The 25,799-nt window shown below is 39.2% G+C and overlaps 2 protein-coding genes and 1 long non-coding RNA gene across 4 annotated transcripts; all 3 read right to left on the reverse strand.

The window, feature by feature from the left end:
• Window positions 1-27: 27 nt before the first annotated feature.
• Window positions 28-9,068, reverse strand: LOC106933504 (E3 ubiquitin/ISG15 ligase TRIM25-like). Its single transcript, XM_015012783.2, has 8 exons — window positions 8,890-9,068; window positions 4,866-5,121; window positions 3,900-4,268; window positions 3,726-3,821; window positions 2,818-3,051; window positions 1,303-1,450; window positions 1,166-1,225; window positions 28-1,072 (listed from the first exon to the last, which is right to left on the reverse strand). The coding sequence occupies exons 2-8, from the start codon at window positions 5,115-5,117 to the stop codon at window positions 546-548; spliced, it is 1,686 nt and encodes a 561-aa protein (XP_014868269.2). The 5' UTR covers window positions 5,118-5,121; window positions 8,890-9,068; the 3' UTR covers window positions 28-545.
• A 711-nt stretch (window positions 9,069-9,779) lies between these two features.
• On the reverse strand, window positions 9,780-22,918 carry LOC106933498 (uncharacterized). Its single transcript, XM_015012774.2, has 7 exons — window positions 22,644-22,918; window positions 16,444-16,574; window positions 14,039-15,133; window positions 13,664-13,900; window positions 13,356-13,574; window positions 12,686-12,761; window positions 9,780-12,513 (listed from the first exon to the last, which is right to left on the reverse strand). Exons 1-7 carry the CDS (start codon window positions 22,819-22,821, stop codon window positions 11,420-11,422), a joined length of 3,030 nt encoding a protein of 1,009 aa, XP_014868260.2. The 5' UTR covers window positions 22,822-22,918; the 3' UTR covers window positions 9,780-11,419.
• Window positions 18,489-22,634, reverse strand: LOC148153985 (uncharacterized). 2 transcript variants are annotated; one of them, XR_015766022.1, is made up of 3 exons: window positions 19,882-21,798; window positions 19,423-19,535; window positions 18,489-18,787 (listed from the first exon to the last, which is right to left on the reverse strand). It is a non-coding gene; the product is annotated as an uncharacterized LOC148153985 (long non-coding RNA). The 2 variants fall into 2 exon arrangements; XR_015766021.1 differs by having other exon boundaries at window positions 19,423-22,634.
• Window positions 22,919-25,799: the final 2,881 nt, after the last annotated feature.

A 25,799-nucleotide genomic window follows, 5' to 3' on the forward strand; every position in this document is an offset into this window, starting at 1 on the left:
AATTATGATTACATAACAACTTACAAATTTGTTAAAAAGATGTTTATTTCCCCAAGATCAAATTGTACATATCAAACAGCCTGAGAAACTTGACTTTGTCCATTTCTGTTCAAAACTACAAAAGTAGAAAATCCAACGCCCAGAAAATCTGCTCTGTGCATTTCTCTGATGGTGTGTGAGTTGGTTCCACCTTTGACCGATGCAAAACAAAAAAGGTTTCACAAGTACACAGGGAGTTGCTGATTCTTCTCTTGTGAGAAACTGATGAAGATGGATTTTGCGAGAAAAAAAAACAACAAATTGAGGACATGTTGGCGAATTCAAAACACATCAAACCAAGTGAAAATACTTCCTCATATTTTCCCTCCACCACAGAGTTTAATTACTCTTTCCCTTTCACCTTAATCTTTGGAAACTTTCCAAGTTCTTGACAGAAATTCTGTTACACTGAATTAGTTTTGCCACACCTGCAAACCGCTACTCACAAACATTGTCATAATTATTACTGCGGTGGTTCTATTTCTGTACCATTTCATGTCCTTGTACTATTTCAATATGGCCAGCTGTGCAAATACTCCAGTATCGTACCACTCATAGTTCAAACCAATACCAGGATGAAGAGGCTCAGTGAACATGGTCTGGACTTCAAAGATTTGCAGCATCTGGTCAGAAACCTGATAAAAACTCAGAATTCCTGCTTGGTAATCCAGGAACACGCCAATCTTTTTGGAGCAAGAGCCTGGTACTTTCATATCAACATCATTGTGTCGAAACTTCAGGGTGTCTCCTGAGCATTCTAGAGTCCAGGACTTGTCGTTTCTCCCAAACTCTGACTCGTCCGATGTTCGGTTGGCGTCTGCGTAAGCTACAGCCACAGAGAGGGTGCGAGCATGCCACTCCACCTCCCAGTAACTCCGCTCTGTTAAAGCCTCTTTGCAGAGAACCTGTGGGAACTTTGTGAATCTGTTCGGATGAGGAGGATAGGGGATGGGTGAAGGCCTCATTTTACAGCTGTCCACCAGGTTCAGGTTAGGGTAGTTTGACGTGTCATCCAATGTAAGGGGACGCCAATCTGCCAAGCAAAGCAGAAACAGAGTCACCACTGTAATAATTCTGACAATATTTGTGACCATTAAAGAAAGATATCTGTAGTTTGATTTCTTACAACGTAAAAACTCCTCTCTGCTGTTGGGTGCAGGCGGTAAGGAGAAGTCAACGTAAGAGACTGTGAGAAGACACAGCAGTCATTTTTAAGAGCCACTGAAAGAAAGCAAATCTTATACACACAGAAACTCTACTTACCCGTAGCTGAGATCTTGGGCCATGTCTCGTTCAGCAAAATGTCTGCTTTAGCTTTCAGCTCAGTCACACAGGCAGTCACATCTGTGAAAGAACGTGGAGGACCGGCACCCGGCGCAAAGTCTTGAAATGCAACGGAAATGGAGTTACGCTGAAAAATATATAGAGAAAGTAGTTAATACTATCCAGGTAAAAACCAGCCTCTTGTTCTACGCTTTGCCTCATACAGAGAGTCTGGATCCTCAGTGACTGAGAAACGAATCCTAGCTGGAGGCATGGATTCTGTTGTCCATGCCTGTTTCTGTCTTAAATTTTACCCAATTGCTAACGTGATGTATGTAATGCACCAGTTCGACGCTATGAAGCTTACCGAAAACAGCCATCCTCCGCTGTGAATTGAGACATACCGAGTCGAATAAGATGGCTGTTAATGTTAATTCAATATTTAGAAGAGTGGCTAACATGGACTTAAGGGCTTCCTTCACTTCATCTCTCGCCATTGTCAAACTACAGGCAGACTACAATTCTAAAACAGCGCAGAAAACCGATAATGTCGTTGATAACTTCTCCTTCTGTTCTCTAGAAATTCTGCCAGAGAAATCCAGTGCAATGGGAGAAAGCCCAGACAGAGCAGTGAGAGGAAATTAGAATCAAACAGAATTGTGTAGGGCATAAATGGCCAGGCTATAAGTTAAAACAGTTGCTCTTTTATATTCTTAGGAAGGAAATAATATTATTTTGAGTAGCAAGGAAATAATATTCCTTCTTAGGAATACTATCTGCCTTTTGAGATCTGGGCACTGTAATGTAAATAACGAATTATTTACATTACAGGAAATAATATAATTTCCTTCCTAAGAAGGAAATTTGAAAAAGTCAACACTCATTGTGAGTGTTCATTGTAATCACAGCGGTATCATTTTTATTTACTGGCACTTTAAAAAAAAGAAAAAAAAGAAATAGCATCTAAAAGATGACATGTATCATTTTTGATTAGCAATGAAAAAAAAATCTTTGTTGTCATTTTTGTAACCAGACCAGTTTGTTTATTTTTTCACTTATATTTTTTATGTGCATCTTTGTTTGATACAAGTCTGTAAAGTTGGAAGGCATCCTTGCCATCACCCTAATCTTTCAGCACATATTCTCAACCAGATTTAATTCAAGGTTCTGGTTCTGCCGCTCCAAAACAAGTAGTTACTTGTCTTCCAGGTATCTTTGTTGTGGAGAAAATCCTTCTTTTCTGATTTGTCACCCTTTAATTTGCAAAACATGGTTTGGTGGTATTAGAAAATATTAAAATGCTAAAGTGGCATTGGAAAGTAACAAAAAACAAAAAAAACAAAAAAAAACAGGGAATCATAAAGGAAGCCTAAATTCTTTAAAATGTTTTGACATGCTAAACAGGTCAACGGAGCACAGCGCGATGCTGGGAGTTTGATGGTAACTCAGCTTTATTCAAGTCAGAAGGAAAAAAGAACCTCAGCAAGTGCACACAAGTCCGAACGCTGTCTATACCTGCGCCAGGTAGACAACGTCATCGCTGCTTGAAAGCCGCAGCAGTTGAGCGTCCCTCCCTCTCAGCTCACCGAGCTCCTTCTCCAGGCGCTGCTTCAGCTCCCCAGCCTGAGCCAGGGCGCTCTTCTCCTGGGCTTCGATCAGCTGCTCCAGCTTACTGCGTCTGTTCTGCACGGACGAGATCAGCTCGGAGAACGCCTTGGCACAGTCTGCCTTTGAGGTTTGGGCACTGCTCTGTGGGAACAAACGCAGCTCTTATTAAAGCGTGGTTACACTTATAGGAGCTAAACTGGATTCCCTTCAGGGGGATTCAGTCAAACCTGTGGTTCTTTTTTGTTCAAATTAAAATGACACTTAAAAGATAAAAAACAGGCATGGATGGTTTTTCTCTTTTGCCAGAAAATATTTCATGCCCCCAATGTTATGGTTTAGGTTTGCTTTAATAAATGAGTTAAAGTTGCAATTCTTTAAAACTCAAATTGGCTAGCAGGTTGGATGGACTCTTAGTGATTACATCAGAGTCTATAAATTGTTACACTTCAGAAGAATTTTGAGAGTTTTTCAGCTCCCAAAATGTAACTCCAACCATGCATGATTTCTCTCTGCTGCCATCAAGTGGTGGAAGGAAGACATTGTTACCCGTCAGACTCAGATGGAGGTCTGGCACCATATCAGACAAACTAATTACTTAGTTATGTTCCAGCTGAAAGTTTTCAGCAATACACCAGTGAGTCACGTCCGGGAGATACGTGCTGTTCCTGCTTAGGTCTTTGATCCTTACATTTCACAATAAAGATCAGTCTTTTGTTCCAGTTCTTTAACAGTACATTCAGTTTTACTGATTACACCTCTGGAAACAAAAACAGAAAGTCTATTTTAATTTTTTTACTTTTTTTATTAGGTTATACCTTAACATTCTTCTCTGCCTGTATGATCGTCTCCAGCTCTTCTTCTCTTTGCTGGACTTTCTCTTGCACTTGCTTTCGAACTTTCTCCAGCCGTTCCTGGAAGAAACCAGAAGGCTCCCATTGAGTACCTTTTTAATTGGACTGTGACTCTTTAATCACATCATTTGTTTTTACCTTTGTTGTCTCTTTTAACTCCAAAATAGACACAAACGTGTGACCTTTATGTTTGTCCACCGTGCACTCGGTGCAGATGAGCTGTTCGTCCTTCTGGCAGCAGAGATCCATCAACTTCCGATGCTCGGTGCACACCTTGTCCCCTACTGGCATCGTAGCTGAGATCAGTTCATGCTTCTGCAACACGGGGACAGTGTAGTGAGGCTCTACATGTTCGTCGCAGTAAGACGCCAAGCACGTCAAGCAAGACTTGGTGGCTTTGTTTCGTCCGAGACTGCAAAAGTCGCAGGCGACGTCAGGCGGGGCGGGCAGGGTCAGAGACGGAGGCGGTGGTTGGGGATATCTCATCATCTTCAGGTTCTTCACCACCTGGAGAAGCAGGTTGTGAAGTCAGTTTGGACTAGTGAGAAAATTTGATTCTTAAGGTACCCCAAAGAGACCTTTGTAAGATCTAGTCAGAGCAGTGGAGTCCAAACTGGTTGTTAAAGTTAAAAGTATGTCGTAGATCCCAAACTAGAAAAACTGTGTTTTCCAAATCTTCCTGATTAAAAGAGAGAAATCCAGTTTGGATCAGATTGAGAACATGGAAAAATTATATTTTCAGCAACAAAAACACAATTTGGGTAACTGAAAAAACTTACTGTATTTACACCAATTTTAAAAAATTAGTTAAAAGCCTATTTTAGCACACCAAAGTCTATCTTTGAATAAGAGTCACTGGAAAGATGTGCTTCTATTTGCTACTAAAGTGAAGATAATTCAAAAAGCTTGGTTGCTAGAAGATGAATACTTTGTGTTGTACTTAAAATTTTCCTTAGACAATTGGAAAATTTCTGTTATAAATGTTACAGTTCACCTGTGGTGTCATGCCAAATTAGTATTTTTCATGAATTGTAGTCAGGAATCAAAATCAACCCAGAGGCTTCAAATGGCCCTAGGAGAGGACTTTGGATAGGCCCCCCTCACCTCAGCCAGCATGTTGTTTCTCTTCAGGACAGGCCTGGGATGGAAGGTCTCCCTGCACTGGGGGCAGCCGTATTCCTCCCTCTCACCCTGCCTGTCCCAGCAGCTCTCGATGCAGCTTCGGCAGTAACTGTGTCCGCAGGGGATGGTGACGGGCTCCTTCAGCAGATCCAGACAAACCGAGCAGCAGAACTGCTCACGGTCCAGATTGACTCTGCACTGATTGTCCTGCAGATCTTCCTCCTTACCAGCCATCTAGCTAAAAAGATAGCAACACAAGAGGAACGGATCAGAGAGGTTTTTGAATTGAACACGTGGCGAGGAGAGGTTTCAGTGTTCGAACTGCAATAACCATCTGCTGTTGGGCTGGTGGAGGCATTGCAAGAGTAATCAGTCTGAGATCATGTTGATCATAAACAACTTCTGGGGAGATACGTAGAACAAATAGCATAGTAGTGGGCCTTCATAAAGTTGAGACAGGAAAGTGTCCTGATTTTCTGATTCTGCATGACCAGACAGATTCTGAAATACTTTTTTTTATTTTTATTTTTTTATCTATGAACAACTTGTTGATTCACAGTTCTGAAATTTAAATGCTGACAAATTGCTTGAAGGCATCCCAAACTTGAACACCTGTTTTGGTTTATATGTGCTCAAGGGAAATGTGATTTTTTATTATTTTTTTTTCAGCATAAGTTTTTCAACAAAGTTCAAACGGCATAGAAGAAAATGTCTAAGACATCGCTAGAAAATGTGGAGTCCTTAAATTATGGGAATGAAGCAAAGTTCCTAATTCCTGCCATTCTTTTTTAGTTTAGTTTTTTAGTTTATTTCCCAGGAAATTTGTGTCTCATTTGGGCATCTTTATGCAAAACAACAAAATCATCTATGGTCGATTTTACAGCCTGCTAACTTTACCCAGAGCTCCACCTACAAAGAAAATAGGAAAGTGAATTCCCATTATTACAGTACATTCCTGTTTTCTTATAGTAAAACAACAGAACCAGAAGTTTAATGTGTATTGTGATTGAACAGGGCATTATGAGCTATATAATGTTTTAAACTGCAAAAAATAAAAACTTGGACAATATCTAGGCAGTCACTGCTTATTACAAAGCAGTGACTGTTATATGTGTTAAGTGGACTGAACATTTCTAAAAGTGTACTTCTGAGTAATACACCAATATCACTCAAACAGATAATAAAGTATATTTTAACATTTGTCCCAGCTTAATAACTGATCACACACCGCTCTTTATCTAGTCTTAGTACTACAACTTTGATGTTTACACCAACTTCAGCATCATTCTCTAGTTCTACAGTCAATCTTCAATTTGTGTTATACAGAAACTTTTGTTCCAGCAGCACAATAAGGAACCACAGTGTGCATTTTTGGATGAATTGCTCGTCGCGTCGTTTACCATCCTGTGGGCTTGTCAGATGCTCTTTATGGTATTTGGCTACTAGCAAGGGCGTAGGAACGAGTCTGTCATTGGGGGGGACGCATATTGGAAACCTGACAGATCAGTAAGTAGCTTGAGCATAATTGTCAAACAATTATGCCGTCCAGGGCCGTGCAGGGACCACTAAAGGGGCAGGTGCTCAAAAAAAAAGGGCACATCTCACCGCATTCTTGGACAGAATATTAACAAAGCCTCACAGCTTTCAGAGTTTAATAAACAATGATAATTTACAAAATTGTGAGATACACAATCAAAGCTAAGGAAAAGACCATACAACTATGCATATGTAAGATATTTTATTAGTAATTTCTTTCTGCAGGTCTATTTTGTTATAGGAAAGTATTGCCATATTCAAACCCACAATTTAGCAGGATATGTAAATCAGAGCTAAACCACCAGACATATTTTGTCTCTACAGAACTAAACTATTAAAAATGTAAACAACAAATAATTTTAGTACGTTATTATGTGTCAGAAGAGGGCTTAGAAAATAAGACCAAAAAAAAAAAAAAGTTTGACCAAAAGGGCACTTGGGGGCAAGGAGCAAAAGGGGCAGGTGCTCAAGCCCCCCCAGCCCCTCCCTCTGCATGTGCCTGATGCCATCAACTCATCAGTAATGCATTACTCTAATCTGACCCTTGTTTCAATAACAAGTATTCTAACATGTTACTATTTACAATCCAATAATCAGATTAAAGTTATGCATAGTACAATGACCGTCATTCCAGGATGAACACTCACTTTAGCATTTGCCTCTCACAACTAGCAAGCTAAATACTTTGGTAGCACACACAGGCTACCAGATTCTGATATATTTTATTGGTCAAAAGACATTTGATTATTGGTCAAAACGCATTGATATAAATTGACTGGTAATTGAACAGGTTCTACTTCTTTCTAAAACCAAAGTAAAAAAACAGCTCATAAAATATGACTCCGCAGTTTTAAACTCAATACAGCAATTTGACCAACAAAAATAAAATCTAAACAAGTTTTGTTCTTCTTTAACAACTCTCTACATCAGTGCAACAGTTTGATCTACAAAATAAATAAAAATTATACTTTTCATGTCTAACAGACACCTTAGCTCCTCACTGTTAACTCAGTCTCACTTTCCAGCTCTGCATTCAGTAACTTACCAAACATGATCCATAAAAAACACTGAAGCAAAAAGACTAAATGTTTTTTTCTCCTGTCATTTTCAGCCGCAAACATTTAACTAAAATATCTACAGATATGTGTTTCTGTCTCTGCCTTCCTCTGACTCTCTGGAGCCTGATGTTCCTGCATGGATTCATGGATTTACAACAGACACTACAGTAATGTACAGTGTCAGAATGTGAACTAAATATAAAAAGTGTTTTTATCATACAGAATGAGAATTTAAACAACTTAATTTTCAGATGTATGCATTATTATACATCTCAACTCTATTTACTGTGTAGCAAACATTTTCACTAATTTATCTTTACACCTCTCCTCAAGCACTTTTTTTATTGTCTCCTGTAATTAATATATTTTTTAATATAATTAATTAATATAATTTTTAATGTAATTAATTAATATAATTTTTATATCTTTACCCTGAAACTCCACCTGGCTCTCTTATGTCTTCCCTGACCTGCTCCTCTCATAATAAAATAGTTTAGCTTATTTAAAAATTAAAAACAGTTAATACATATTTCAGTAAACTAAATGAAGACCTCACCAGAGCTTCTTCACCTTTCTTCAGCATCATTCTAGCACTGCTGTTCTCCTAAATATCTAAATAATATAATATAATATAATATAATATAATATATAAATACATGTTAAGTGGTCGAGTATGATCAGATGTTGCTCACTTTAAATAATAAAAAGGCTAATTTCGTTGCTGTTTCAGTCTCATTCTAAATCATTGTGACTAGACTAGCTAACTTTTAAACAAAGTTAGCAGTAAAATTTTGGACATGTGACTATCCCAGAATTAAAACGGCTTAACCTAAAAGATTTAGTTCTATATATGAAAGTAAACTGACAACAAGATGTTATAAACGAGCGATATTCAACATTCCTGGCAGATCGTTTACCTCCTTCAAACGGAGTTTCTGACTCCATCTGCTGCTGCCTTTTACTCTGAGCCGTTCAGAGGGGGGAGGGGGAGGAAGCGCTCCGTTGAATGCGCTGTTGTGCGCCTTCAAAATAAAAGCACGCGAGTGGAAGATTTTAAAATTCTTCGCAACAGCGGTGAAATTATTGGGGGGGACGAATGTGACTCTCTCCAATATTGGGGGGGACATGTCCCCCCCGTCCCCCCCGCTTCCTACGCCTATACTCGAGTTAAGTTTCACTTTCCAGAGAAATTTCCCGTTTCCATTTGTCAACTTACACACACAGACCGCACGCCAATAATAATAACAGCAGTATGCACAAAAATGGTTTCTTCTGGTACTTTTCTTTTTTATATAGTCGTGCATGTTTTAAAACAAAACTGTAAGTTCACTTACGTCACTCAAGCTTCTTACACAAGGTGTCTGTCGCAACACAAATAAGAAAAAGCAAAATAAAGCCGCATCTTACTGTACCTTTCTGATGTTTGAATGCTGTGCTGGAAAGGTCAGCAGCCACTTTTGTCCCTGAATGAACCACAGCAGGACCGAAGAAAAATCAGTGTTGCCAACATGGGCGGGTTTCCGCCCAATGGGTGGACATAGCATAGCAGTACATTAAAATTGTGTTTGAACACGTTTGAATGGAGAAAAAAAAAAAAAAAAAAAACAGCTTTGGGCGGGTTGTTAAAATCTGGGCTGCTTTTCTCATCATTTGACAGGTTTTGGAAAGTGTTCAGAGACGATCTTGAAATAGTTATTTTGTTACAGAAGAGTACAAAACTTTTAATAAGCTTTGTTATTGCACTTATCATTTTTGAAATGTCCAGAATAGGTCGAAGGTGACACCGTGAATAATTGTATTATCAACCTTTGATCCAAAGCTCCCGGGAGGATTAAGAAAGATTAATGTGTCATTTCCATCATTTTTAAAATATTTGGAGAATGTTTTCGAAATGGTCTAATCAGTAAAGAAACCTATAAAAAATGTTTCTCGGACTTGAACTTGAAACTAACAATGGAAAGCTACAGTTAGCCGTTATACACCTGATTAGGGTAGTATGAGTTATACGTACGTTTTGTTGTTTGTTTGTTCCCCCACCCTTAAAGCCCCTTTTGGCAAAAAATGACTTGGGTCATTATTTTTAGGAAGGCGACAATATGCATCTGTCGTGATAATTATTTCCACCGATTACATTGAAGTATTAGAAAGCCTGCTCACGTTCAGTTTAAGTAAAATGAATATTAAACACCCCTTTTCAGAAAAATACCACCACACTTCTTAAACAAGCTTAAAAAACATCATCAGTCACAAAGAACCTTCAAGATCGATTGTAGTTAAACAGTAAAGCAGACGCATGGTGTGCTTTTATTTTTTAGAAACTTTATTCAAATATATTAAAAGGTATGTACTGTATGTCATTTTGTCAAAGTCAACAAACATGGAATAAATGTGCAAAACAACAAAGACTTTTATATTATGTAAAATTAAGATCATTTTACACAACAAAATATAATACGCAAAACAGAGAGTGATTATTACATGTATTGTTCTTATATCATGTAATGCTTTTATTACTACTGGTGATAAAAGCATTACATCAACAGAGCTTTTTGTGTCTCTTAAAATACATAAATTTAGTGCTTACTCAAGTTGTTTGTTCACATTTTTCAAATAAAGTTGTACCATAAAGTTTAGATTGAGATACAAATGTGCTTTCAATGTCATAATCTCATTGCAAATAAAAAGCAATAGCAGCTTGAACTGCTTAATAAATTAGGCAAGAGGACTCACACCAAGTGTCATTTTTAACAAAGAAATTACATAACATGCCTATGAATCTTCAAACAAGGTAACAGTGACAATAAACCCTGTCCGTCTTTAAAATAATGTCCCGTTAAAACGAGTAATACTATCACCGAAAGTGCATCAACAATTAGAATGTAGAGTATTTAGAAAAAGCGGCTGTAGGATTTGTAAAGTACCTCAACAAAAGCAGGAATTAAAAAAAAAAGTAGAAAAAAAAAGTAAAAAAAAAAAAACTGAGGATACCCCTAGTGGCCAAAGCTTACCAATACAGGTTAAGAGTAACAATTCCTATGCGCAGCAGCACAAACAAATCAAGTCTTTGTGTAGAGTTTGTTCTAAAAATATAGTGTTATCTCGAATCAGCACTGGTTCCACGAGATGCTATGCAGCTCATATGAAACATTCCTTTGCTGTTCTGTGTCTAACATGATCATTTCTGCAGATCTGCCAGCTACACATTGATGTTGTAATTTCCATGGTTAGAATCCACTCAAAATGCCTCACCAGGGCAAGTGATGGCACAAAAAAACTGAATATTTAAGACATGTGCAAAGAATAAAAACATTCCTCAAAACTTAAAGCTTTACGATTGCCAATGCCAAATGTTGGGTTGTTTTCACACCTGATAGTCCGATAGACTCGGTTCGATTGCACCATGTTACATTTTCAGCTGGTACAGTTTGCTTTCACATTGCTCTGTGTCAAATGATCCAAACGCTTTGAAGAACCTGTTTCCCCCCACCCCTTCCTGTGGTGGTGATACACCAAGAGTCACTGAAGGAAACGGCACAAAAACCTTGGAAGAAAACCAGTGCACCTACATTCTTCACAAAAAGTGAACCAAAATGGAGCGGCATCAGATTTTAGTGGTTGTAGGATTTCTCTCTCGTCTCTGACAGAAGACCATGAGCCATTTCTCCTTGTAATTGCCCATTTGTTTTTGGTCTATTGACCCAGAATGCCCTGCGCTATAATTTGCTTCCTGCTTTTGGAGTGATCTCACGTCAAATTCAAACCGCGCCAGAGTTCACTTTAACCAAACCAAGACCTAGGTTTTTAGGTGGACCAGAGGTTTTATTTTTTGGTCCTCAGAGTTCAATTGTGGATTTACACCTCCCCAAACTTACCAGACTTTCTAGACAAATAAACTACAGTCGGATTAAAGTGGACTAAACAAGAGCTGCTGTGAATGCACCCTTAATTTGGTGGAAGCATCCTAAATCTACTTCTTTCCTTCATAATAGCGTCAAAACTCTTCTCAATTGCCTCCATCGGACTTTTCGCTTCCTTAGATGCTTCCTGACCCATAACACCACCTCGTACTCCTCCTGCAGCAGCTGCGGTTACTGTGGCGACGCCTGCCACCACTCCGGCAGCCACGACTGCCACCTCACTTCCCGCTACAGTCGCTGCAGGTGCCATCGCTGTTAAGGCTTTCACGCGCTTCATCACTTCGGTGGGATTTTTCACAACTTTCATTACAACTTCCAATAGCGCTGCCACTCCAAAAAATGCCCCCAACAAAGCACCGGTGGCAGTACCCGCTAACTGGGTCAGAAATTCATTAGACACGGATGTTTTAGCCCGCTCCCTGATCTCCTGTGGGGGTAAATCCACTTCCACCTCTCTAATCTGCTTTTCTTCCTTCTGGATCCTTTCTTCTACGTGCTGCAGAACCGCATTGGTGTAGTAGGATCCGTTTTTTTCCACCATCATCTTGTCTACTGTCTGAAGGAACGCCTCCAACTGGACCTGGTTATTCCTGTAATCATCTTGCCCTTCTCCGTTCCAGTGTTTATTATCAAAGACATGGCACCGACCTCCGCACTTCTTCACCAGATTACTCAGATTCTTATTCTTACTGACAAACTCTTCGATTTTCATCCCTTCTTGGAGCTGCTCGCCGTGAGTGAACACGATTATAGCGTATTTCAGAGCATCCTCTGAGAAATGATCGCATATTTTTGTGATAACCTGTTGCTCATGCTTTGTGAATCTGTCAACTCTAAGTAAAATGAGGAAGACGTGCGGTCCAGGTGAGCACTCCGTGAGGCAATGCATTATCTCCGGCTTCAGCTCCTCTTCCGACCTGTCGGTGTCGAAGAAACCAGGTGTGTCGATCAAAGTGAGGCACCTCCCATTAACTGTTCTGGTCTCTGATTGACATTTATTAGTTCCAGAGTTAGGAGAATGGTATGAAGCAAAAACTTCCTCCCCCAGGATGGTGTTAGCTAGGTGGCTTTTCCCAGCTCCAGTTTTGCCCAGCAGAACGATCCTTGTTGGACTGGAGTCTGTAAAGATTCAGATTGAAGAAATTAATGCAGAATTAAGTTTTGGACATTTTAGTGCTGTTAAGTTTTCCGTTGGTTTCTAATAAATTATCTTAGCATATTTTCACAGAAGGAAGAACACAATAGCATAATTTCATTTCAATCTTACAGGTTCCCTATGGTCAATACTGACCCTGATCTCGACCGCTCTCCAGATCGTTTTCAGTACATCTGTTGAACTTTATATCTTCTTGGACAGATTTGAAAACCTGTAGAGGTAATATATTCAAGTTTAATACAAGTCCAAGGATTCACCACTTCAATACAGATATATAAAACATTGTCGAAACTAATGAGGTCAGTTGCATTTACACACACCCAAATGACATCCTATTTTTATTACAAAGGTTGCAAAAACTGTTGCCCCACCTTTTTTAGAAAAAGACAAACACTTTTGTTCTTTCAAGGCTGTGTACATTGTGCATTTATGGGATTTTTTTTATTATTATTTATACACCAATGTATTTGTTAGATCAGACACTGATGTTGGACAGGAAGGTGAGCATTATTTCAGATATGCTGTGCAAATGAACCAAAAAATTATACAAACAGGCATAATTTCCACGAATAATTTGGAGTTATGTTCCACAAAAAAAAAGTCTGTGAACAGGTGAATCCACAAATACTGAACTGCGGATAGATGGGTTTCCACTGTGGTTAGGACTCAAAGAATGTGGCTGTCAAGAAACATAAAATTGCTAAAAATATTACTCTATATAGCTTGTTATGTCCACTTTTAACAGTTAAAAAAACCCTTTCGTTGTAAATCACTCAAGGAAAAAAACATGTTTATTGTACTTTACCTCCCAACCCTCTTGATCTGGTAGAACAAGGAGAACTCGAAATGGTGCGCTGGTGGTTCTCTCCTGCTCAAATTTAGAGATCTCCTCCAGTAAAACCCTGGCTACTACAGTGATTGGGAAACACAGGGCAATGCCAGCCCCAAGTGCAGGTATTGCTACAGATCCAAACCCTTTGCTCTCACAGGAAGTCAGAATTTGGTTGATGCCCAGTCGGAGAACCTGCAAAAATTAGTATTAGAAATAAGCTGAACATTATTTTTAACTCATCCGGACAGACTAATTGTAGTATATATGCTCAGATATCTCACCTGAACTGCGGTTCCATTGTCTTCTGCATCCCACCGAACAAGGCTGAGGAAGAACACGGCACCAAAAGGAACTCCAGTCAGATTTTCCTCTAGTATGAAGTCACCAGGCCCCATTTCCCCTTCTGACTTCCCTATAATCGTTTTAGTCACACGACGACCAATTGCTTTACTGAGAATGTTTCCAACACGAGTTGACAGAGGATCGTTGAAGACCATTGGAGACACCACTGCATCTGTCTAAAAACAGTTCCAAAGCAAAGGTTATGAACTTGCTTATGTTGACAGGTAAAATAGCGGCATATTAACAGTGTTATAACACTGCAATAATCAATCCATAATAATAAAAAGATAAACTTAAAATTAAGGAATTCTCACCTGCTGGCTTTCAATGGTCCCCTGAACAATCTCAACCTGGACGAGACCTTTGGGAGCTCCAGCTGTGGCTCCTCTGGCTACATTTTGTCCAACAGAATCAAACTCCCTTCCAAGTGGATCTTTGTGTTCTGCAGGGTAGGCAGCACTTTGCCCCAGAAGATGCCTGTCACATGCTTCTTGCATGGCCCTGACCACCTCTCCTCTGTCATCTATCAGTGAAATTGTCTGAAGACTCTTTCCACCCTGACTACCGAATTCCTTGACAGCACACACAATGGCGTCAGAACAAACTATGACAGGAATGCCAAACACTCCTGAGCCAATACACGGCATGGCGATGGACTTAAATTTCATCAATTCTGCCAAACTCAGAGCCCGCCGAACAGTTCTTTCCAGTAACACCCTCTCCTTACCAGCTGCTTTTCCAGCCACAGGCCCAACAGCATGCAGCAGTCTTTTGCAAGGTAAATTACCCCCAATGGTCACTACAACTTCACCAGTAGGGATTTGTCCTTTACGTTTCCTTAAAGAGTCGATCTCAAACTGCACATCAGGACCCCCAGCCTGACTCAGGGCAGCAGCGATGCCTTCGCAATGATTCAGATCCTCATTGGAAGAGTTCACCAGGGCATCAGCCCCAAACATGGTGATGTCTCCCTGATACACCATCAGCTGAACATCATCAGTAAGGTTGTAAGTGGCTACTGCTCTCAAACTCTCACCTAAACATGGCTTATCCTCTACATCTAACATCTCTGTTTTCACCAGACTACCTGCCACAACTGCTGTCCTCGCTCTGCTGACTTCGTCTTTGTAGTGCTGTGCTGCAACATCGTGCTGATCTTTATGAGAGGGGTCTGGAGAACCACGACACTGTTGGTCTTCCTCTCCTTCACCCACAGTGTCAGTTTGAGATAATCTTCTCACTAACGTCTCTTCCTCCTTTTGGTAATGCTCAGCCGAGTAAAAACCAGAGGTGAGCAGTTCCTCAGTATCAGGGGAATCAGACAGCGCAGGAAGTTTGTGTTCTTCTGGTTGTTCTTCAACTTCTTTACCACTCAGTGGGGCAGTTAGCTCAGGACTGGACTGCTGGTTCTGGTAAAAGCACAACAGTAACAGATTTTACAAACATATATAAAGGTAACATGTTAAAATCTTAGCTGGTATTAAATTTGCTTTCAATGAGAGAGAGAAAATATTTAAAACTAAAACAGAGGTATAATATTCTATGTATCCGAGAAGTATTTTCTTTGTTAACAGCTTCCTTTTACCTTCTGCTTTACTGATCACTTTTCTAGTGACATTCTGCAGATGACAGTAAAAATACAGCAAACCACTAATACAGGCTTTTACAGCATTACTCAACAGGTTGGTAATTATTAACAATCAATCAATCAATCAATCAAGTGTATTTGTATAGTGCATTTCAGCAAAAAGGCATTTCAAAGTGCTTTACATCATGACAACACAAAAACATCATTTTGTCAAATCATCGATACACATCAAATATGTTGGTCAATTTTCCATCTATTATGGTTAACAAGCAACTCTAAGCATGTAGGGTTTAGTCTTGATTTAAAGGAACTCAGTGTTTCAGCTTTTTTGCATTTTTCTGGAAGTTTGTTCCTGATTTGTGGTGCATAGAAGCTGAATGCTGCTTCTCCATGTTTGGTTCTGGTTCTGGGGATGGAGAGCAGAACCAGAACCAAACAACCTAACAAAGGTTGATAGGACAACAGCAGCTCTTTAGTGTATTGTGGTGCTAAGCCGTTCAGTGATTTACAAATCAACAGTGTTTAAAAGTCTATTTTCTGATCTAATGATTTCAGAACTGGGGTGATGTACCCCGTCTTTCCTGGTTTTAGTGAGAATGTGAGCAGCAGCATTTTGGATCAGCAGCAGGTGTTTGATTTGTGTTTTTAGGCAGACCTGTGTAGACAGCAATCAGTGAGACCAGAAATAAACAGATGTTTATTAGTTTAGGATTCTTCTACAGTAAATGTCAAAGATCACTTTTTTAGATCACCTTTTTCAGGTTGTCATGATCACATATTAGCTTGGCATTTGTTTTGAATTTAAATCAGATTTTGCCTACTTTTTATTCTTTTTGCAGAAGGAACTTCTTCATGATCGGCACTAAAGAAATAAGCCTGTCTTGCCTTCAGCTTAGGTTTCACTTTACTAAAGCAAAATACTATGCTATATGAGCAAAGAAAAGTGCTCATATAGCATATAGACAGTCTGTATCTTTCGCAATCGCTGTTATTTTTCAACACTTTCTGAAAGAAAAACAAGAAGAATTGAGATGTGGATCAGACATTTAGCAGATTATAAAACATCCCTGCAGGCCCCCTTTCATGTTTGTTTTGTCGAATTAGAAACCCAGAAGGAAATGTTGTGCTGACCTCTGCTGGCGCTGCAGCAGTGGTGTCATGTGAGGAGCTGGGAGGTGACAGGTTGTCCCTGACACTGAACACCAGAAGGCCGTCAGTGAGCTCAACGACATGCTTAGATTTCTTCAACACTTCCTGTTGATCTACAGCACAAAGCATAACAGAGGTTAACATATGAATATATATGCATCTACACATAATACAATATATATATAAATATATGAATTTGGCTTTTATTGTCAATCTTGGACCTGCTCAAACATGTGTTCAAATAATCAAGAGTTTTATGGAAATAACCATCCAATGAGAACAGGGCACCAGTGCTGAGTTTCATGTGAAAATCTGGAGACTTAAGATTGTAACCAGACTCCACCTCTAGCAACAACTCATCTTTATTTATGCAAACAAGGAGCTGTTAACATCTGTGTGGCAGATTTTACAGCCTGCTACCTTTACCCAGAGCTCCACCTATAAAAATTCCTGAACTATCCCTTTGAGGCTGATGTTTGGAAAGCGAAACAGAGATAACTTCTGTGTTTGAATTATATGACAGTGATTCCCCAGCTTAAGTACAGTACACCACTTGACAACACACTAATTGATATGACTTTATCTTCTCGTAGTTATTAAAAAGCTTAGACGTTGGACTGACTGAACTAGGAATAAATGTTGTACAATATTTCAAACTGCAAAGCATCTTAGGACATTGGAATCCATATACATTTATTTTTAAACCATCGCTGTGTTATGCAAAGCCCGCTTTAGTGGTGACCTAAGCCAAATTATGCTGACTATTGTTTAATTTCTACTTTTATTTAGTAGCTGCACTGAACATTTTCAAAAGTGAACTGAATAGCATGCATTTGCATACGATTCAGATGGTATATTTTAATATTTATCCCAGCTTGAGATTAACTCCTGGCTTTATTTCGGCTCCAATCTCTACCCAGATAGCACAGAATGATTGAAACAACATTGAATCAATGTCAGCCAGAAACATTGAATCAACGTTGAACGCTGACATTGAAACAACATTGAAAGTGGTCGGTGACTTGTATGTTGAATCAACGTTAGGGTTTCAACCATAACTGACATTATATCAATGTTGATTCAACCATCATCTGTATGTCAACTTGTATGCATATTTGTGTTGATAGTACATTGAATCAGTTATGAATCAATGTTGATTCTACATTATATCAATGTTGAGTCAACCATCATCTGAACGTGGATCTGCATCCGGATTTCGGTTGATTCTACATTGAATAAGTTAGGAATCAATGGTGATTCAACCATCATCTGAACGTGGATCTGCATGCAGATTTGTGTTGATTCTACCTTGAATCAATGTTGATTCAACACTCATTTGACTGTGGATCTGCATGCAGATTTGTGTTGATTCTACATTGAATAAGTTAGGAATCAATGGTGATTCAACCATCATCTGAACGTGGATCTGCATGCAGATTTGTGTTGATTCTACCTTGAATCAATGTTGATTCAACACTCATTTGACTGTGGATCTGCATGCATATTTGTGTTGATTCTACATTGAATCAATGTTGATTCAACACTCATTTGACTGTGGATCTGCATGCAGATTTGTGTTGATTCTACATTGAATAAGTTAGGAATCAATGGTGATTCAACCATCATCTGAACGTGGATCTGCATGCATATTTGTGTTGATTCTACATTGAATCAATGTTGATTCAACACTCATTTGACTATGGATCTGCATGCATATCTGTGTTGATTCTACATTGAATCAGTTAGGAATCAACGTTCATTCAACCATCAGCTGAACGTGGATCTGCATGCAGATTTGTGTTAATTCTACATTGAATCAATGTTGATTCAACCATCATTTGACTGTGGATGTACATGCAGATTTGGGTTGTTTTTATATTGAATGAAAGCTAAGGATTTATGTACATTTTACGTCTGATAGGTCTACATCATAACATGCCACTAAAAGTTTCTTCACTGGTGTTAAACACTATTATTGGCAGATGATGCGTAAACTGTGTACAAAAGTTTATAAATGACAACATGGGTTTGATTTAACATTTTATTTAAGAAAAGAGGGACAGATCTTTAAACATATTTGATTCCTTTTTGACTGTCAAAACAACAGTATGTTGTCCACAGAAGAACAGAGTCCATGAAGTTAAGATTTGTACTGTATGAAGTAGGGAAACAGTACAAGTTGTGGTAACCCCAGTTTGACTCTGGTTGGCGTCACTTTGATTCCTTGTGATGTCTTCCTCTCATTCTGGCGCATAATGAAGCCACTTCTTGACAATTTTGCTGCAGTCCTCAAGAGTCAGCTTTCGGTCAAACTGCAGAGCAACAGCTGAAAAAAATAAAAGTGAGGAAGGTCCAGTTGGAAATATGATAAACATTTGAAAAGTTCTGAAACACAATGAAAGATTAAACACTGTACTGGTTACAGGTCTGAGAACAAATACAAACCATATAGTTCCCCATGTACACTCACTGTTAAATTAATATCTTAATCTTTCATTAATATTTATCTTAATGTTTACATATACAACTGCATTTACCCATCAAGCTGCAGTATAGTGTAGGATTTATGATATTGATATTAAATCAATATTTAAAATAAAGGGCTGTTTATCAGAAAACCTAACAATAAAACTCAGGGAGGATCAGGTTTATTTAACACACCAGAGACAAATAAATCGAACAAAAGGTGATTTATAGTGTAGTTGGAAAAATTATAATTTATACAGAATAAACTTCCATCAAATAGCTGGTTCAATCTTCCAACTACAAATATTTCCAAATAAGTTGATTAAATTCCTTAAAAAGTGTCTATATGCTAATAAAGATCCCACACAAGTAACAATAGTCCAGTTCAATTTAACCAGTTACCAATCCAAGGATCAACAGACTGAATCAGTCATTAGCAGGTTTAGTTCAGTGTTTCACCTGCCTTACATGTTAAGTGTTTCCCTTCTGCCTCACCTGGATTGAATCTGTGGATGATTAACAACCTTCTGCACTTCTTGATGGCTGCAGACGGTCATGTAATCATCCAACTCAGCTGTTCTGGTACAGAGGCTCATTTAAGCACGACCCTAAGCACATCATAATAAAAAGTTAAAAACAAGTGATTACTATCACAACAATTTAAAGCCCACCTGGACTAGCCAGCCTTACACTTCCTTGTCCACCACATGCTCTCCCAGACCAAACAATAGGCCCCGCCCTATTTTAAAAACTCAAATCCCACAAAATCTCGCAGGATTTCATACTTAGGCCTGGAGTGGTGGGTAGGATGAAAATAATACAAAAGGAGACATGACCTCAATTATTAAAAATATCCGTTTTGCCCCAAAATAACCAGGATTACTATGGGCACAAAACAATGCCCTTATTTTTCAATAAACACATTTAAGATCAAAGTAATATTGAAAAACTTACCATAAAAGTGCTCAGCGGAGAATTCAATTCAGAAGCCGGTAGCAAACAAGCCAGCAGCAAAGTGGCTGTTTGGTTGGGACAAACCACAAGTGTAAAATTGGGGAGGTGGACTGTACAACTCCTAGTACAGACTTGTAGATGTTTTTGTGTCAACACATTATGCACAGTCAGTAATAATATTTACAGACAAGTAAGAAAATGTACAGAAAGGAATCACAACCCACTGTTCTCAACATGTAGTGCTTAATTTGAAACATGATTAACCCCCACCTAGTAATAAAATGTTCTGACCCAGAGCTCAAGGAGGGGGAGGGAAGAAGGGATGAGAGGGGGGTAAAGAGGAGAAGGTTGGGAGGAGCAGCTGGGTGGGGGGAGGCTTGGGAGGGAGTAGGGGGAGATGAGGAGGTGATGAGGGCTGCAACAAACTGCCCAGATTGCACACAACGGTAAATAAACGTTGAATTATAGTCAGAATGGTTGATTTTTGGTTGAGGTCAACAACTGACGGTTGATCAACCATCAAACAACCATCCACCTCCAGCCAAGTAACCAATGTTGAAACTGTCATTGAGTCAATGTTGTTTTGTGGTTGAAATCTAATGAATGAAATGCTAATGTCTGATCAACGACTGACCAATGTTGAATCAATGTTGAATCAATGTCAGCTCTTTTGCCACACCCCTTCCCCTCCTCTCCTCCTCATCAGAGCTCTGGGTCAGAGCATTTTATTAGTGAGTGGGGGGTATTACTTTCTAAATTAACCTCTGTAAAGGATAGTGGGTGAAGATTCATTTCTGTACATTTTCTTTCTTTTTCATAAAAAAGTCCTACTGACCATTTGTGTGTGATATATTGACACAAAAACATCTACAACTTACTACAAGGAGTGGAGCGGTCCACCCCCGCCATTTACATGAGTGGGGGTGGCGGGTGGAGGGAAGGGGGTTGGGCGTTTGAATGGCAGGCGGTGGTGAGGGGTGCAAAAAACACCTGAACACTTTGATTACTAGTTTTTCCCCAAACCTTATCCTCAAGGCAAACTGACCTGCATGCTTTCAGTTCAGCAAAACCTTGTTAATCAAATGTTAATTAAAATCATGTGTGCTGAATTAGGGAAATGGCTAAAACTTGCAGGGCAGTGTGCCTGGTGCCAGTGCTGAAAAACACTGGATTCGATGTGGCATTTCAATCAATGAATGTTAATTGGCTAGAATTGAATGGTTGTTTGATGGTTGATCCAGCTTCTGTCGTTGACCTGAACCATACATGCAGCCTTTGTGATCATAATTCAACATTAAATTAACATCGTGTGCTATCTGGGTAGTTCTTCCCCAAACCTTGACGTCAATCAAACTGACCTGCGTTTTTTCAGTTCAGCAAAACCCCGTTAATCAGACTTCAATTAATATCATGTGTGTTGAATTAGGGAAATGCCTAAAACTTGTAGGGCCTGGAGGACCGGTGGTGAAACACACAGGATTCGACGTTGGCATTTCATTTATTTGATGTCAACCACAAAACAACATTGATTCAATGACACAGTTTCAACATTAGTTAATTGGCTAGAATTGAATGGTTGTTTTATAGTTGATCCACCATCAGTTGTTGACCTCAACCAAACATGCAACCTTTGTGATGATAATTCAACATTGAATTAACATATTTTCCAACAAGCCAACAGCAAAGCAGCTGTGTGTTTGGGACATCCCACTCATGTAAACGGTGGGGGTGGACCCCTCCACTCCTTGTAGTAAGTTGTAGATGTTTTTGTGTCAATATATCACACACACACAGTCAGTGAGAATTGTTATGAACAAGTAAGAAAATGTACAGAAAGGAATCACCACCGACTATCCTCTACAGTGCTTAATTTAAATGTGATAACCCCCGCTCAGTAATAAAATGCTCTGACCCAGAGCGCTGATGAGGAGGAGATGAGGGGAAGGGGTGCGGCAATACATCTGACATTGATTCAATATTGATCAGATGTTGATCCGACATCAGCATTTCAGTCATTAGATTTCAACCACAAAACAACATTGATTCAATGACACAGTTTCAACATTGGTTACTTGGCTAGAGGTGGATGGTTGTTTGATGGTTGATCCACCGTCATTTGTCATCTTCAACCAAAAATCAACCATTAATCAGACTTCGGCATTTCAGTGATCAGATTTCAACCACAAAACAACATTGATTCAATGTCACAGTTTCAACGGTTTGATTGGATGGTTGTTTGATGGTTGATCCATCGTCATTTGTTGACTTCAACCAAAAATCAACGATTCTAACTATTTTTCAACGTTGATTTAACATCATGTGCTATCTGGGTAGTTTTAAGTCAGGTCAGGTTATGCAGTGGCTTTAAAGACCAACAACTGATTTTACTAAGCTTCATAACAGCATAACTGCGTTTTTGATTATCTTTTACAGTCCATTGCTCTTTGCCACTCTGTCAGTTTTTCAGCTGGCGTTTGGCAGCCTGAGTTAAGTTTCACTTTCCAGAGAAGTTTCCCGTTTCCATTTGTCAATATTGATGTGCATACAGGCTATCGGCTATAACATCGTCATGATTAATAACAGCATTAATAATAAAAAATAACATTAATAATATTAACAATAATAGCAATAGTTTCAATACTTTTATGGTCGTGCGTGTTTTGAAGGACATTTTAAATATGTAGGTCACTCAGGCTTCTTAAAGCAAAGTGTCTAAGTCACGACACAAACAAACAGCAAAAGAAAGTCTTATGTTACTGTACCTTTCTGATATCTGAACGCTATGCTGTAGACATTATCAGCCTCTCTCGTTAATGGACCGCAGTCTCCTCCGCCGGACCGTCTGTGAACACGGAAGTGGCTCTCAGTTTTCTTTATGTTCTTTCCCTCAAGAAGCTTCTGGCACTGGAAATAAACGGGGTATTTGTACTTGTCCCCCATAGTTCTCTCTTCACGCCAGAACGTCAGACATAACAGTACGCATTTCCTTGAGACACGACGAGGCGTTTTCAATATACTTCGGAGCTGCGCCCCCTAGTGTCAACAATGAAGACAACTGAGGCAGGGAGGCGTCACAGCTGTCACGTCAATCCACTTTTTTTTTTCTTCTAAGCCTTAATCCAAAAGTCAAATAATATTAGGTTATTTCCACCGTAGCACTTTCATAATACATTGTATTGTTATCTTAATGGTTCAGTAAAAGCGCTGGATGCAAGTGGAAGCTAAAGAGTTGTTCCTAAAAGTTGGGGTTAAGACCCCATGTGAGGTTATGGATGCAGAAGTCTGAATTCTTCAGGTCCTCTTCTAAAATGAACCCACATACTAAAAAAATGACAATGAAATGTGTATTTTAGAAATATGTTGTAATAGATGCAAAACAGTTCTTGAAAACAAAAGCAACACATTGGCTGTCGATGCAAATTATGGTGTGATTGTACCACTTTTAAACAGATTTCTGTAAAAATGCTTGTTTGCTCAGAGTTGGGTGTCCTGATGAACGTCTTACATTATTTGTGGGTGAAAAAGTGAAATATTCCAAGCCTCTTTGTATTGTAATTTAAACAATAATTGTAGTGAAAACCCATAATTCAGTTTCTCAGACAATGTAAGTGCTACATAAAATCAATAAAAAAGGATGTTTCATTTCTATGCACTCTATTCTTGGTTCAGACTCCTTTCAAATGAATTATTGCAGTTGTGTGGCATGTCATGGCAGCTGTGAACTGAAAACAAGCCAGGTTGTTTTCATAGCAACCTTTTGGTTGCTATAAACCTAAAGGTTGAGGAAGGCGAGTCTAAAAGTGAGTCTAGTGACTCACCTTCCTCTCGACAATCAGGTCAGGCCAGTTTGCTGCCCTTTAGAGCGCAGTAACAAATTGGTCATTGAGCCAGCATTTCACATCTTTTAGCAGTGTCCTGTTGGAAAATGAAACCAGTATCTCCATAAAGCCTTTCCTGCATTAACTGGACTTCAGAAAACACAGGCGACCAATACTAAGAGATGACCTGGTACCCAAAGTCATTGCCAAGTGAACAGTTCACTTTGGGTTTCAAGCAATGTGGATTCCATACCTCTCTGCTCTTCCTCCAGACTCTGAAATTGAATTCCAAATGAAATAACCGTGGTTTCCTTTGAGTTAAGGTCTTTGGACCACCGAACGATTCAGTTCTTTTCCTCAGTCCAGCTAATACGCTTGTTTCCCATGTGTAGGATTCGTCAGTATATTGTAGTTTTTTGATGTACTAGATGGGTTTTGTATACATGTATGCAAAACTTTGTCAATATTCCACTGATGTCAAAATTTTGCAATTGCAGGGTTTCCAGTAAGTAAACAAAATCATGTGCATAAGTTGAGTCTTGCAACAAGTTATTAAAGAACATGCAAAGCTACTACCCTCCAACTACTCCCTGTCATCTTCATGGTTTGCGCCAGTAACATCCAATAATTGATCATGATTTCCATTGCAGTTTTGTGAGGTTGAACCAACTTTGATACAGGCAAAGAAAACTCACCTCGTCCATGCGACAAAATGCTTCAAACTAAAATTTTTTTCCAAAGTTGCCGCTTTTCCATTAATCTCATTTTTGAAATCTCAAATTGCACAGCTGTATGGTCAATGGAAACACTATCAACTCCAGCCTCAGGCCACATTTTTCTATCCAATCCTTTAGTTATCCCATTTCCTTATTTCCCTGTCACACTTTGTACTTGCACTCAACTTTCTATAAATCTGCTTGGATGCAGTACTCAGAAAAACATGCATCTTCAGCAATCACCTTTTATGGCCTACCCACCATGTGACTCTTCCACACAATTGTGTAGCCTGCTGGCCCAGATTGACCATTTAGTGTCACAGGAAACCTTTGCAGGAAATCACTAAAGATCAGGGTGTGACATGAGTTAAGAGGGACAATTTCATTTGAGAGTTTCCAGTGTGCAGCAAAATTATTAAGTTTTATTGTATAGGAAAAACAAAACTATATTTTAACATAGCTGAAGAATTTAGCATCCAAGTTGAATCTGAAGCCATCCTGAAAGACCCAGCCACAACCTGACGTCATGGGAAGGTGTTCATATTAGGGCTGTTGTAAACGAATATTTTAGTAATCGAGTAATCTATCGATTATTCTTACGATTAATTGAGTAATCGGATAAAAAAAATTATAAAATGAAATATTGGTAAATCTGGCATAATACCGGTGTTACTATCAGATATCAATATCAGTCCAATTTTTCATATTTGAGCATCCCTAACAGTTGCTTTTTTGTAGTTTAGAAAACTAACCTGTAACAATAATAGCTCACTTTCTAAGTTAACCAGAAGAAAAGTTATAGAAAAATCTGAAATTATATGGAATTTAATAACAAAGAGGCAGGCTCACAAATATGCTTATAAAAAATGTCTACAATCCAGCTTTTAGTTTATGTATTCATCTTCAGTGAGTTTAATAGATTAATTAAACTCACCTTGCCACCTAACCTGTCACGCTTTGGTTTTGAAAATACGGGAAATGCCGCCTGGAGTGGGAGGAGAGGGCGAATGAACGAACATGGGGTGGAGGGGAGGAAATAGACCAGCGGACTGACGAACCGTTAGACCGGGAGACGAACACGGGGGAAGCAATACGGGATATTTACGACACCTTCACTGGTCACACTCAGAAACTCATCTACCAGCCATGTACGATGCGCTCCGCCACCCGTTTCTTCAGACCGGGATATGAAATTTATTGTGCGGTTCGTCGGTAAAGCTACATTTACACGGTAAGCATCAGCTACTCAGCCGCCCGCCCTGTTCAGGCTATCCGCTCACCTCAGCGCTCTTCCCGCCGTTCGCTTTCAACCAGCAGCCCCGGAGGAGAAATGCTGCCGTACTCCAGGCATTCCCCCAGTCATTTTAAGGATGCTTATTGGTTC

This window comes from Poecilia mexicana, unplaced genomic scaffold (assembly GCF_051168715.1).
Source record: "Poecilia mexicana isolate PSO_F unplaced genomic scaffold, ASM5116871v1 scaffold_18, whole genome shotgun sequence".
Classification (NCBI taxonomy): Eukaryota; Metazoa; Chordata; class Actinopteri; order Cyprinodontiformes; family Poeciliidae; genus Poecilia; species Poecilia mexicana.